This window comes from Anomaloglossus baeobatrachus, chromosome 11, assembly GCF_048569485.1.
Source record: "Anomaloglossus baeobatrachus isolate aAnoBae1 chromosome 11, aAnoBae1.hap1, whole genome shotgun sequence".
Lineage (NCBI taxonomy): Eukaryota > Metazoa > Chordata > Amphibia > Anura > Aromobatidae > Anomaloglossus > Anomaloglossus baeobatrachus.
Window position 1 is genome coordinate 143,214,247 of NC_134363.1, and position 15,273 is coordinate 143,229,519.

General features: G+C 42.8%; 1 protein-coding gene across 1 annotated transcript; it reads left to right on the top strand.

The window, feature by feature from the left end:
* Positions 1–11,309: 11,309 nt before the first annotated feature.
* LOC142256377 (olfactory receptor 5A2-like) lies at positions 11,310–12,248 on the top strand. Its single transcript, XM_075328020.1, has one exon. It carries the CDS (start codon positions 11,316–11,318, stop codon positions 12,246–12,248), a length of 933 nt encoding a protein of 310 aa, XP_075184135.1. The 5' UTR covers positions 11,310–11,315.
* The last annotated feature ends 3,025 nt before the right edge of the window (positions 12,249–15,273 follow it).

Sequence of the window (15,273 nt, forward strand, 5' to 3'; positions counted from 1 at the left end):
AATAGCAGTCACCGATTAGCGATTTTGCACGTTTTTGCGACGATTCAAAATCGCTCATAGGTGTCACACGCAACGACATCGCTAACATGGCCGGATACGCGTCACAAATTCCGTGACCCCAACAACATCGCTTTAGCGATGTAGTAGCGTGTAAAGCGGCCATTAGTTAATAATAAACATTGCCATTATACTTACAGGTCCCGCGACGCATCCTGCAGACTCTGTCTCCCGCCGCTTTTCCTTCCAATCATCGCTGCATCCTCACGGTAACCAGCACTGATTATAGGATCTTCCGTGATGTCATAGCATGTGAACAGTCACTGTGTATTATCTCATTGGCTACAGACTGGTAACATGGCTATGACGTCATGCTAGGTCCTGTCAGTGCATCTCTCCGGTACGCGGTGCTCCGTGTACCGACGAGATGCTCTGGCAGGTGGTCGGCTCCCCGTCCGTGCATGTCAGCGCTCTTTACAGAGTCAGCCCACATGGAGGGACTGGATGCCACAGCCGGTGAATAGCGGCGCCGGGAATCAGGTGATCAGAGATCACCGTTGCTATAGTAACCCGCCTGTCAGGTTACTATTGCAACGGTGGCAGCGGTGACGTCACCGCTTACCAACCCGCAGCCGCTGCTCACTCATTGAGTGATTAGACTACACGGGAGCAGTAGCGTTCTTCCTCCCCTGCAGTGCTGTCTGATATAGCAGAGCTGCATGGGTTGAAGGCGAAAGAAGACAGAAGACCAGGATCGAGGAGGGGTAAGAGGAAGTAATAAACATGGAGTCTCTAAGTGTGTCTGCGTATTTATTTCTATTAAAGCATTTTTTCTCTGTGTGATGTCTTTTTTTTAACCCGTTATTGGAGATTCTTAATGGCCGGGTCAAACTTGCCTGACATTAAGAATCTCTGGCTTAATACTAGGTAGTAAAACAAAGCTAGTATTAACAACTTATTACCCAGCGAGCCACCCGGCATCAGGGCCACTGGAAGAGTTGAATACAGTGCCAGAAGATGGCGCTTCTATGAAAGCACCATTTTCTGGGGCGGCTGCGGACTGCAATTCACAGCGGAGGGGCCCAGAAAGCTCAGGCCAACCTGTGCTGCGGATTCCAATCCCCAGCTACCTAGTTGTACCTGGCCGGATACAAAAATGGGGCGAAGCCCATGTCGTTTTTTTTTTATTAATTATTTCATGAAAGTCATGAAATAATTAAAAAAAGGGCTTCCCTATATTTTTAGTTCCCAGTCGGGTACAAATAGACATCTGGGGGTTGGGGTCAGCCGTACCTGCCTGCTGTACCTGGCTAGCATACAAAAATATGGCGAAGCCCACATCATTTTTTGGGGGGGCAAAAAACTCCTGCATACAGTCCTGGATGGATTATGTTGAGCCTTGTAGTTCTGCAGCTGCTGTCTGCTCTCCTGCATACACTAGTGAATGGAGCATGCTGGGCCTTGTAGTTTTGCTCCCCCTTTCTCTCACTCCAGCATACAGTCCTGGATGGAGGATGCTGAGCCTTGTAGTTCTGCAGCTGCTGTCTGCTCTCCTCCATACAGACAGACAGCAGCTGCAGAACTACAAGGCTCAGCATACTCCATCCAGGACTGTATGCAGGAGTTTTTTGCCCCCCAAAAAAATGACGTGGGCTTCGTCATATTTTGTATCCTATCCAGGTACCGCAGGCAGCTATGGGCTGCCCCCAACCCCCAGCTTCCTATTTGCACCCGGTTGGGAACCAAAAATATAGGGAAGCCCTTTTTTTTTTAATTATTTCATGAATTTCATGAAATAATTTTAAAAAAATGACGTGGGCTTCGCCCAATTTTTGTGTCCAGCCAGGTACAACTAGGCAGCTGGGGATTGGAATCCATAGCGCAGGGTGCCCAAGCTTTCTGGGCACCCCCGCTGAGAATTGCAGTGCGCAGCCGCCCCAGAAAATGGCGCCTTCATAGAAGCGCCAACTCTTCCAGCTGCCCTGATGACAGATGGCTCGCTGGGTAATAATGGGGTTAGGGCTAGCTGTATATTATCAACTGGCTCTAAGCCCGAAATTCATGGTGTCACGCCAATATTAGACATGGCCACCATGAATTTCTAGTAAAGATAAAAAAAAAAAACACAGAAAAATATTTTTATTAGAAATAAAACACAATACAATGAGTGACTCCATCTTTATTGAAATAAAGAACTCCCCTCTGCAGTAATGCAGTAATCCTGGGTCAAGGGTCCTGCGACGTCCAATCCAGATTCAATATCATCTGGTCGGTTTGCTGGAAGAGAGAGAGAAGAGAAAGAGAGGGGAGAGAGGAGAGAGAGAAGAGAGAGAAGAGAGAGAGAAGAGAGAGAAGTGAAAGAGAAGAGAAAGGAGAGAAAGAAGAGAGAGAGAAGAGAGAGAAGAGAGGAGAGAGGGAGGAGAGAGAGAGGAGAGAGAGGAGAGAGAGAGAAGAGAGAAAGGAGAGAGAGAAGAGAGAGGAGAGAGAGAGAGAAGAGAGAGAGGAGAGAGAGAGAAAGAGAGAGAGAAGAGAGAGAGGAGAGAGAGAAGAGAGAGAGAAGAGAGTGAGAGAGAGAGACACACGCAGGCACACACCACACACATCATCATCCCCGCACACACCCCGGCACTACCGCACTCATCATCATCCATGCACACACCCCGGCACTACTGCACCCATCATCATCCCCGCACACACCAGGAAACTACCGCACTCATCATCATCACTGCACACACCTCGGCAGTACCGCCCCCATCATCATCATCACCACACACACCCCGGCACTACTGCACACATCATCAGCCCCGCACACACGCAGGCACTACCTGAGTGAAGTCTCCGGTGACAGCGCGGCTCACTTCAGTTGTTGCGTGGAGCTGACACAGAGCAGTCATGTTCTACGGCGCTCCCTGTCAGCTTCTTGTAGCAGAGCTGAAAGCATCGTGTGGATTACTTCGGACCTGGAGGGGTGTTTGGGGATTAATAAAGTGGTAAAAGAGGGGTTTTTTTGTCTTTTATTCCAAATAAAGGATTTTTCGCTGTGTGTGTTATTTACTTTCACTTACAGATTAATCATGGAAGGTATCTCGGGGAGACGCCTGCCATGATTAACGTAGGACTTATTACCCCGATTGCCAGCGCACCAGGTCAATTGGGGTGAGCCGGGTAGAGTCCCGGGAGTGTCGCATCTTATGGATGCGGCAATGCCGGGCGGCTGCTGGCTGATATTGTTAGGGTGGTGGGCTCCCCATAACATGGCGCTCCCCATCCTGAGAATACCAGCCTCCAGCTGTGTGGCTTTATCTTGGCTGGTATCAAAATTGGGGGGGACCGCAGTTTTTTTTTTTAATTATTTCTTTATTTATTTTACTGCACGATATTGACCCGCCCGCCGGCGGCTGTGATTGGTTGCAGTGAGACAGCTGTCACTCAGTGTGGGGGCGTGTCTGATTGCAACCAATCATGGGCGCCGGTGGGCGGGGAAAGCAGGGAATACCAGATTGAATAATGAGCGACAGCCATTTTCAAAAGAGGAAAAGCCGCTGGAGCTTTGTGACAGCCGTGCAGCTGATCGGTGAGTAGGAAAGAGAGAGGGATTGTGCTGAGGACGCAGGATGCATGCAAATACGCAACGTGCGCACATAGCCTTACTGTGAAAAGCCACGCTTTTGGTGATCGAACTATTATCGAACGGTAACTCGAACGTTCGAACATGAAGCAAATCATTCGAGTTCGTCGAACGACTCGAACACCGCCCAAAACAACTCGAATTTAAAATTGGTGAACGGTTCGCTTTGAACATCGCTCAACTCTAATTATGAGTTTAAGTTAAGCAAAGTCCAGCTATAAAATAGCAAAGTACACATAGCAATACAACACTGAAATGGCAAAGATCAGATCTTAGCTGGACCCCTCCCCATTGGCCCTTGTGTGGCTCAAACAGATAAGCAAGTGGAATGTCTACCCCCGAACCATAGATTAGTAAACATGGGGCCTGTCTGCCTGTCCATAATACTATAGAATTTATTTTTCACCCAGTCTTTACCTATTCTCCATACTCTGAGGAGGAAGCAATACAATGTGGAAGTCTTATTGATGAAAAAGGTTGTCCAAATGATCAATGGGGTTTTCCAAACAAGAGGCACAATGGTGCAGCATGAAGTAGGGACAGCGACTGCGTTTCCATCAATATGTCACTTACCTTACTGGTTATAACAGTTGTAAAATCAGTTTTCTGTTCTGCAGACCTAGCAGAGCTTTAAATGGAGAGCTGTGTATAACCCCGCCCACATACCTTATTGGCAGCTTTCTGTGCATTGACAGAAAGCTGCTAATCGGGGATGGGAGCGGGGTTGGACTAGGAGGCAGGAGACACCTAGTCCTGTAGTGATAAACTCCTGCCGATAAAACAATTTTATTGAAACTGCAAAACTGTCACAGTGACTCTGGGATAGCAGGGCCCCTAAGCCGTCCCTCAAGCTAAGGGGCTCCATGTTGTCCCTATTCTTAGGGATACGCCTAATGGTGGGGATGCCTGACTCTCCTTCCTGGCCCTGCTCCTGACCAGTCCTGATCTGATTCTCCCTCTCCCTCCCCCCCAGGAGTGAAATGAAAGTTACTGATATAGACAGACAAGGGAAAACCAAAACTCTGTCACACAGTGTGCCCACACATAGGTAAAGACAATAAGAGGTTCAAGAGGAAACACAAGAGAAGGAAGAAAGCTACTAAACAACAGGGGAGAACTCCACACCAAGCAAATAGCACAATTTTCACCAGAGAATCTGGAACACCACACCTCACAAACCAACATAAAATCTATAGCTGGCATGGGTGGAAGATTTCATCCACCTTAAATAGGAGAGGAGCAGAAGTGATTGGCCTCACCACCACATGTGATCAAAGGAACCTAACAAGCAGACTAGCAAAGATTAACACCCGCTACCCTGCCTATGAATCATCACTCAGCAGGTTGACACCCAAGTCTGCTTGTGCTGAGCCGAGACGCCAGAGAAACCATTGGGGTGGTGTCAGAATCAGCAATGTGAACAGAGCCTGAAGTCACCATGACTGTCCGCAAAGTTTGTGCAAAACTCCGTGTGACAAAAACAGCCCAATAAGGCACATTGCTGGGATCCGGGACTCTGTCTTTAAATCATGTTGCTATCAGATTAGATAGCAAAAATCTACTGGCATATTTAATTTGGACTTTGAACCTAAAATTGAAATGGTAGAAATATGATAATAATAGTAATAATAATAATACTTATTATTATTAATATTAATAATAATAATAATAATAATAATAAAACATAATATTTACTTATATAGCTCCAATATATTCCACAGCGCTTGACAATTCAGAGGTTCATAAAGTAGAGATTTGCTTCACACTGTCATAATCCAAAAGTAAAAGCTTTACCTTTGGACAACTTATTATGCTAAATGTTAATCTAGCTATTTTGGTAATATATTTTCAATTACTATTTTTTGTTTACTTGAAGTCTTGGAGATTTTTTTTTTTTTATATGGTGTAATATAGTTTGAAAATTGTCACGCATTCAGATTATTTACGGTAATGATCTGGAGTTTAAAATCAACATTACCCCTTAAATCAGTCCTTATTTATCCACAAACTGGAATTACACCAGGTAACATACTAGTCTGGCCGGAGCATTGACTATTTATTATACAGAACTAAATGGTATCTCAAGTGGTTCCAGATTCTGCTATAAAAAGCGTGAGATTAAAAATAACAATTTGTGAATTCCTCTATTTATCATTTGAAATGAGTGGACAAAAAAAAAATCTTAAAAAAAAATCTCTATTCTCTACACAAATTGTCTCTTCAGGGAGGAAGGAGACGAACTCTAGCGCCACCTATTGGAGTAGCAATCCTAAAAGTCAAAAGTGACCCTTTAACAAGCCTTTTCATATGACCTAGGATTTATGCCAGATCAGAACATCAATTTACAGACATGGTGTTTCGGGATGATTGTCCCTCGTCAGTGCAAAGTATGAGATCTGATCTAATTCTCTAATTCTATTCTATACACAACAATCCGAGAAGTCTTCTTCACATTCTCTTTTTTTTTGTTAGTAACATTGTGCTGTTTTCTCCTTTTCTGAGCATTGTATGTGGTGTATTTTTAGTTTTTCTCTATGTATTGTTTGTAACACAATATATAAGTTGTGAACAAATGGGAAAATATCTTATTTTTGTATAATTTTCTGAAATGAAAATGTTATTACTAGAAATGATCGAATTTTATAAAATTCTAATATGGCAGCTTCAATAAATTTTTCCCCAAAATTCGATTCGTGGCAAAATACCAGGGTCTGGTAAGTGTTTAATTGCCCAGTAAAGATGTGAAACCTTCAGACATCTTCAAGGATTGTATTGAACCGATTTTAGATTTTTAGTGCAAAAACAGACTTAAAAATGTCAACGTAAACTTACCCTATCTGGTTACAGGAAAAGAATGGAGACCGACAGCCTATTTAGGTTACTTAAACTCTAACAACTGTCCAAAAATGGTTACATAATCAAAAAATCCCTAGATTTTGTGTCATCAATAAAGTTAAAATTTCAAAAAAATACTCCCATGAGATAATAAAAAATAAAATGCTATTCATGAGGAATAAAATGACACTATAAACAAAATAATTGCTGATAAAACATTTATTTTATTCAATATTATTAAAATAATGCCTTTTTACAGTAACTGGGATGACAAGTGCATTAAAATACCGGGTTTCTCAAAAGGCAATACAGGATGAAAGGAAAGGTATAGGACCTCTGGAGGTAATAGTTGGGCAGTATTATATATATAAAACAGCCTGATAAAAAAATGACAATAATAATGTGCTAATCAAAACAATGCATGTAAACTCAAATAATAATTAATAATGCAGTGTATAATAAATAGATGAGTGCATGCCCAGAGAACTAATGTTGTTACATTATTAGCGTGATAGTTGTTTAGTATTACTTGGCTGAATAATGCTAATCACAGTCCCACAGATTAGACTATGCAGTGAAGCAGTATGACCAAAATGGTAATTACCTGATACAGGGTCTGTTAGATTCTGTGTGCCTTCTTCCCGACGCATGTTTCGTCACTTAACAGACTTCCTCAGGGGGGTTGGTATGTGAATGAGTCCCTTGTTATTGGCAGATGCCTGAAATGCTGGTGTTTATACACAGGTGGTGGAAACAGAAAACATATACGGGAAATATTGGACTATATAGTTCCACAATAGAAGAACCCATAACTTTTTTTTTACCCAGATTGGTGAAAAATGTATCTCTGCTTGGCAAGTACAAAGAGCTTTGATCCTATAAGACATGTTTTTTGACGGATGATTAATCAAATATTTTGAATACATATCATTTAAAAGAAGTTAATCTCTGGTAATATGGAGAACATGGGTGTGTAAGCAGATCAGTTTTTATGCATCTCCCTTTGGTCTCAAACATGACTCCTTACATTGACAGTGACTCAGACACTGGAGGGTTAAACTAAAACAGGTTTGCTCAACTTCACTAATTAAAAATGTTTCTTGCACGAGCAGAGCTCAATTACTCAAGGGATGAGTCCCAAATGATTCCCTACATCTTATATAATAAAGGAATCGTACAATCACCATGTAAGATGCATCTTTGAGAATTGTTGAAACCAATAATGGAACAAATGACAGAGAAAAATTGTGAAGACCACAACAAGACCGAACAAAGACCCTCTTTCTGAAAACATCTTTGTCCAATTAGCCTTGGGATGAATTAAAGTAGAAAACCTCTGTGTCCAGGAACAAGAATATGGATAATACTAATATTTAGTAAGTGGCTTTATATAACATGTAACTGTAAGTTTGGGGGGACAAAAAAAATATTGATTGTCTATTCTTAGAATATGCCATCACTATGAGGCCCATGGAAGTCTAAAGGGTACTTTACACACTGTGATCTCACTAGCGAGATCGCAAGTGAGCGTACCCTCCCCGTCGGTTGTGCGACACGGGCAAATCGCTGCCTGTGCCGCACAACCTCGCTTACCATCGTCACACGCACTTACCTGCCCTGCGACGTCGCTCTGGCCGGCGAACCGCCTCCTTTCTAAGGCGGCAGTTTGTGCGGCGTCACAGCGACATCACACGGCAGGCGTCCAATAAAAGCGGAGTGGCGGAGATGAGCGGGACGTAACATCCCGCCCACCTCCTTCCTTCCGCATTGCCGGTGGAGGCAGGTAAGGAGATGTTCGTCGCTCCTGCCGTGTCACACACAGCGATGTGTGGTGCCGCAGGAGCGACGAACAACATCGTACCTGCAGCTGAAGAGACATTAAGGAAATGAGCGACTTGTCAATGAGCAACGATTTTTCACGTTTTTGTGCTCGTTGATCGTCGCTCATTGGTGTTACACGCTGAGATGTCGGTAACAGCGCCGGATGTGCGTCACTACCGACGTGACCCCGACGATATATCGTTACCGATATCGCAGCGTGTAAAGTACCCTTTAGTCTTCCCTCTTAAAATCAGCAGAATAAAGACTGTACTGCACATTCACATTTGGCTGTATGGGGTATATACTGAATCTGTATTCTGATTTCCACCAATAATACATTAATGGTCTGTCTAAAGAACTTCAGTAACTTGTTCTAAGGGACTTTGGGGCCAGCAGAAAAAATCCTTGGCCATCCATTTTGTTGAGTATTGCTCCTATACATTATGCATCTCAACAAATTGTTTATACACTAAAAAAGTCCCCTCACCTTCACATGTCCTATTACATGTTATTACTTAAAAAATATAGTAGATACAGTGGGGAAAATAAGTATTTGATAAGCTACCGATATTGCACGTTTTCCCACCTACAAAGAACGGAGAGTTCTGTACTTTTTATCGGAGGTAACTTCAACTGTGACGGACAGAATCTAAAAAAATCACATTGTATGAGTTTTAAATAATTAATTTGCATCTTCTTCAATGAAATAAGTATTTGATACAATAGAAAAACAGAACTTAATATTTGGTATAAACCTTTGTTTGCAGTTATAAAGGTTGAATGTTTCCAGTAGATCTTAACCAGGTTTGCACACACTGCAGCATGGATTTTGGCCCACTCCTCCATACAGATCTTCTCTAGATCTCTCAGGTCACTCCTCCATACAGATCTTCTCCAGATCTTTCAGGTTACTCCTCCATACAGTTCTTCTCCAGATCTTTCAGGTCACTCCTCCATACAGATCTTCTCCAGATCTTTCAGGTCACTCCTCCACACAGATCTTCTCTAGGTGTTTCAGGTTTCAAGGCTGTTACTGAGCAACATTGAGTTTCAGGTCCATCCAAAGATTTTCTATTGGTTTCAGGTCTGGAGACTGACTAGGCCACTCCAGAACCTTGAAATGCTTCTTACGGGATCACTCCTTAGTTGTCCTTGTTGTGTCACATCAGGCCTCTGCCATACCTGCTGTGCCTGCCGGTCGGTGTATACCATCTGACCCATGTACTATTTGTAACGGTTCATAGTGACTGGCAAAGAAACTGGAGAAATGGGAGGGACTACTGACATGATTATCCGAACTATGGTCTAACTTTTCAATCCACATTTATTGCCCAAATGGGAACCACTACCACTAGACCTTCTATATGACATTTGTGGACATTTTCATTAAGCTTAAACCGTGACTATCTCCTGATGATCCTGCTTTATCATCAAATATTTGTGGGGATTGAAACACTAAAGGCCACTTTACACGCAGAGATAAATCTTCGGCAGATCTGTGGTTGCAGTGAAATTGTGGACAATCAGTGCCAGGTTTGTGGCTGTGTACAAATGGAACAATATGTCCATGATTTCACTGCAACCACAGATCTGCCAAAGATTTATCTGTGTGTGTAAAGTGGCCTTTAGAGGCAGATACAGTCTGATTTATTGTCTCGACTGGATATGTATTAAAACAAAATGGTTTTGGTACCATGTTAGCCAGTTGAAAAATGATTGATTGCTCTCAGTGAGAGAAACAAAATTAAAATTTTGTAGCTGTGATACCTTTTAATGGCTAATGTTCACGGTCCATTGTTCAATTTTTATTGGATTTACTGTATATCATGTCATATTGGCACAATATGCTTGTTAAAAATATGTCTCATTATGGAAACCTGCCGTATTAATTATATAATGATGTTTGTGCCTTTCCCAACTTATTTGTCCTACCTTGCCTTCTTCTGACATATTATTGATTTATTGATAGGGTCATTGCGGGTAAGTCACCGAGGAACAGGGGCACCTTAATAATTTTATTTAGGGTGTGTATACTCTGAGGTTAGGTAGTGGACAGTGTTTGAGGGTTAACAGGCATGTTCCACCAATTGTCCTTTGAGTATTAGTTGTTGATATACCTTACTATTTTAATCAATGAATAAAGTTTATATTTTGCAATAGGTTGGGGTATTTTTCTGCTGTAGTGCTTTATGACTCTGGGCAAATTATCCAGTTAAAAGTTGTTTTGCCCTTGTTGCGTGTTTCAGGTCACTGTCATGCTGGAAGACCCAGCCATGACCTATCTTCAATGTTCTTCATGAGGCAAGGAGGTTGTTGGCCAAAATCTCGCAATACATGATCCCGTCCATCCTCCCTTTGCTGCAGTCATCCTGACACCTTCACAGAAAACTACACCCAAAGTATGAAGTTTCCACCCCCCTGCTTCACGGATGACATGGTGTTCCTAGGTTTGTATTCATCCTTCTTCTTCCTCCAAACACTGCGAGTGAAGTTGATACCAAAAAATTCTATTTTAGTCTCATCTGACCATATAACCTTCTCCTATGCCTCCTCTGTATCATCAAATCATCATTGGCGAACTTCAAATGGACCTGAACATGCGCCAGTGTGAGCTGGGGAACCTGACATGCCCTGCAAGATTGTAATCCATGACGGCATAATGGTTATTAATGGTAATCTTTCAGACTGTGGTCACATCTCTCTGCAGGTCATTGACCAGATACTTTCATATAGTTCTCAGCTGATTCCTGACCTTTCTTAGAATCATCTTTACTGCATGAGGTGAGATCTTGCATGGAGCCCCAGAGCGAATAAGATTGACAGTTATCTTGTATTTCTTCCATTTTCTAATAATTGTGCCAACAGTTGTTGCCTTCTCACCAAGCTGCTTGCCTATTATCCTGTAGCCCATCCCAGCCTTGTGCCTTGGGAAAACTTGCAAAATCAGCAGAGTATAAAATACTTATTTTCCCTACCGTATGCTACATATTTCAGATATTTCTATTTTCTTTTCTTTTCTAGAATATCAGATGAAATGAAGAGCAATCACACAATGGTAACAGCATTTATTCTTTTGGGGTTTTCTGGAGTTATCGAGAATCAAATCTTCCTTTTTCCGATCTTTCTATGTACCTATATCATTACAGTGGCTGGGAACCTATCTATAATCCTTGCATACAAGCTAACTCCAAGCCTTCACACGCCAATGTATTTTTTTCTTGCTAATTTTTCATTCGTGGAAATACTATATGTGTCATGTACTGTCCCTAAGATGTTGTCCAGTCTGTGGTCAGAATGGAAATCCATCTCCTTCTCTGGCTGCGCTATACAAATGTATTGTGCCGTATTGTTGGGTGGAACAGAATGCTACATGCTTGGAGCCATGGCTTATGACCGGTATAACGCCATATGTCACCCTCTGTTATATCCTGTGATTATGAGTGACGTTGTCTGTATCCAGCATATAGTCAGATCATATGTCATTGGTGCTGTGAATTCCCTAATTCACACAACATTCACTTTTTCATTACCGTTCTGTAGATCAAATGAGATAGACCATTTCTTCTGCGATGTGCCACCCATTCTAGAACTCTCCTGCCAGGATACTTGGGTTAATGAACTTGTGATATTTGTGATAAGTGGCTGTGTTATAATTGGTTCCTTCATAGTAACATTGATTTCCTATATACAGATCATTTCAAAAATTCTAAAACTTCATTCCACGTCCAGCAAGAAAAAAACTTTTGCAACCTGCTCCTCTCACTTAATGGTTGTTACAATATTTTATGGTTCAGGGATTTTTATGTACTTTAGACCCAGGTCAAGTCATAGAATTGGACAAAACAGCATGATCTCTTTAATGTATACAGTTATTGCTCCGCTCTTAAACCCTTTTATATACAGCCTACGGAACCAAGAGGTCAAATCAAGCATCAATAACATATTTTTACAGAAGAATAAATTCTGATCCATTAATTTTGTTTATTTCTAATTTCGACATTTTATTTTCAGCATATAAAATATAATGTGTTTTTGGGTGCACAGTTTGTAATTTAGTCTAAATTCAAAAAGACAAGTCTTAAATGATTTGGATGTGACCTTATTTTTATGGTTAATTTAATTGTATATTAAAGGGGTTTTCCACCACATTTCACCCCCTTTGCTATATACCATAGTTCTTCTAAACAATATATTTTGTAATATACTTGTATAGCTTCTATGAGCGCATCTCAGGAAGGATATCATAGTAATGGATTGTTATGCAGATTCTTCTTCCTCCTCTGATAAATAGAGATGAGCGAACCGGTCCCGGTTCGGCTCGAGGTCGGTTCGCCGAACGGAGGTCCCGTTCGAGTTCGGTTCGTCGAACGTTCGACGAACCGAACTCGAGCCAATAGGCTATAATGGGAGGCAATCACAAACAAATAAAAATGCATTATAAATGTACACAAACAGTTAATAAACATTGCCATAACACTTACCGGTCCTCGCGATCCCTTCTGCACTCTGTCTCCTGCCGCTATTCCATCCGATGATCGCTGAATCCTCCCGGTGACGGCACTGCCAGCAGAGATGCAGGACCTATCGTGACGTCAAAATAGCCATGTGACCAGTCACGTGGCTATTATCTCATTGGCTACAGACTGGTCACATGACTATGACACGTCATGTAGGACCTGCGAGTGCATCTCTTCGGTACACGGTGCACATATGTGTATCGCCGTGTACCGGCGACATGCTCTAGCACACGGTCGACTCCCCGTTCTGTTAGGGACCGGCTGACACAGCCGGTCATTAACGGAGATCACCGTTGCCATAGCAACGCAGTTAGCGGTGACGTCATCGCTAACCGCGGCTCCGAGAGCACCGTTGCTATGGTAACGCGTCTGTCAGCGTGACCGCTGTTACCGCTGACAGCCAGCACTGATCACTCACGGAGTGAAGGCTGCACGCTGCTTCCCGATTGTAGTGAGGATTGTAGTGAGGATGAGGTTCCCCAGCCCCAAGTGATGGGCTGGTGAACCTCATCCTCACTATAATCGTCACTACTACTACACTAGTGAGGATTGTACTGAGGATGAGGTTCCCCAGCCCCAAGTGATGGGCTGGTGAACCTCATCCTCACTACAATCGTCACTACTACTACACTAGTGAGGATTGTAGTGAGGATGAGGTTCCCCAGCCCCAAGTGATGGGCTGGTGAACCTCATCCTCACTACAATCGTCACTACTACTACACTAGAAAGAAAGAAGACAGAAGAGCAGGATCGTGGAGGGCTGACAGGGGGTAATAAAGATGGAGTCTCTAATGTGTCTGTGTATTTATTTCTATTAAAGTATTTTTTCTCTGTGTGGTGTTTTTTTTTAACCCTTTATTGGAGATTCTTAATGGCCGGGTCAAACGTGCCTGACATTAAGAATCTCTGGCTTAATACTGGCTAGTAAAACAAAGCCAGTATTAACTCATGATTACCCAACAAGCCACCCGGCTCCAGGGCTGTTGGAAGAGTTGGATACAGCGCCAGATGATGGCGCTTCTATGAGAGCGCCATTTTCTGGGACGGCTGCGGACTGAAATCCGCAGCAGAGGCGCCCAGAAACCTCGGGCTAACCTGTGCTGCGGATTCCAATCCCCAGCTGCCTAGTTGTACCCGGCTGGACACAAAAATGGGGTGAAGCCCACGTCATTTGTTTTTTAATTATTTCATGAAATAAGTGAAATAATTAAAAAAAAACGGGCTTCCCTATATTTTTGGTTCCCAGCCGGGTACAAATAGGCAACTGGGGGTTGGAGGCAGCCCGTGGCTGCCTGCTGTACCTGGCTAGCATACAAAAATATGGCGAAGCCCACGTCATTTTTTTGGTGGGAAAAAAAATTCTGCATACAGTCCTGGATGGAGTATGCTGAGCCTTGTAGTTCTGCAGCTGCTGTCTGCTCTTCTCCATACAGACAGACAGCAGCTGCAGAACTACAAGGCTCAGCATACTCCATCCAGGACTGTATGCAGAAGTTTTTTGCCCCCTGAAAAAATTATGTGGGCTTCGCCATATTATTGTATGCTAGCCAGGTACAGCAGGCAGGTACGGCTGCCCCCAACCCCCAGTTGCCTATTTGTACCCGGCTGGGAACCAAAAATAAAGGGAAGCCCTTTTTTTATTATTTCATGAATTTCATGAAATAATTAGAAAACAAATGACGTACGCTTCGCCCCATTTTTGTATCCTGCCAGGTACAACTAGGCAGCTGGAGATTAGAATCCGCAGCACAGGTTGGCCTGAGCTTTCTGGGCCCCACTGCTGCGAATTGCAGTCTGCAGCTGCCTCAGAAAATGGCATTTTCATAGAAGCGCCATCTTCTGGCACTGTATCCAACTCTTCCAGCACCTACCTGCTATACCTGGCTAGCATACAAAAAAATGGCGAAGCTCACGTCCTTTTTTTGTAGTTTTTTGGCAAAAAAAATAAAAAATGCTTCCCTGGATTTTCCATTGCCAGTGAAGGTAACACCAAGCAGTGGGGGTTAGCAGCCAGTAGCTGCTTGGATTACCCTTAGCTAGCAATACAAAAAATGCAGCGGGAGCCCATATATATTTTTTTTAATTATTTATTTAAATAACTAAAAATAAAATGGGCTTCCCTGTATTTTGATTGCTGGACATCACAGTGCTGTAAAAATAAATCTTTAAAAAAATGACGTAACGCTCCGCGGTATTTTTGATTCTCAGCGCAGATAAAGCAGACAGCTATGGGTTGCCACCCCCATCTGCCTGCCGTTACCTTGGTTGGCAATCAAAATACAGGGAAGCCCATTAATTTTTTTTATTTAAAAAATAGTTAAAAAAAAAATGACGTTGGGTCCCCCCATTTTTGATAGTCAGCTAGGGTAAAGCAGACGGCTGTAGCCTGAAAACCACAGCTGGCAGCTTTACCGTGGTTGGGGATCCAATGTGGAGGTCCCCTCAGGCTCTTTTTTATAATTATTTTATAAATAT

What these genes read in the sequence shown, in the direction of transcription:
- LOC142256377 (XM_075328020.1), top strand. Translation starts at nt 11,316, where the DNA reads ATGAAGAGCAATCACACAATGGTAACAGCATTTATTCTTTTGGGGTTT.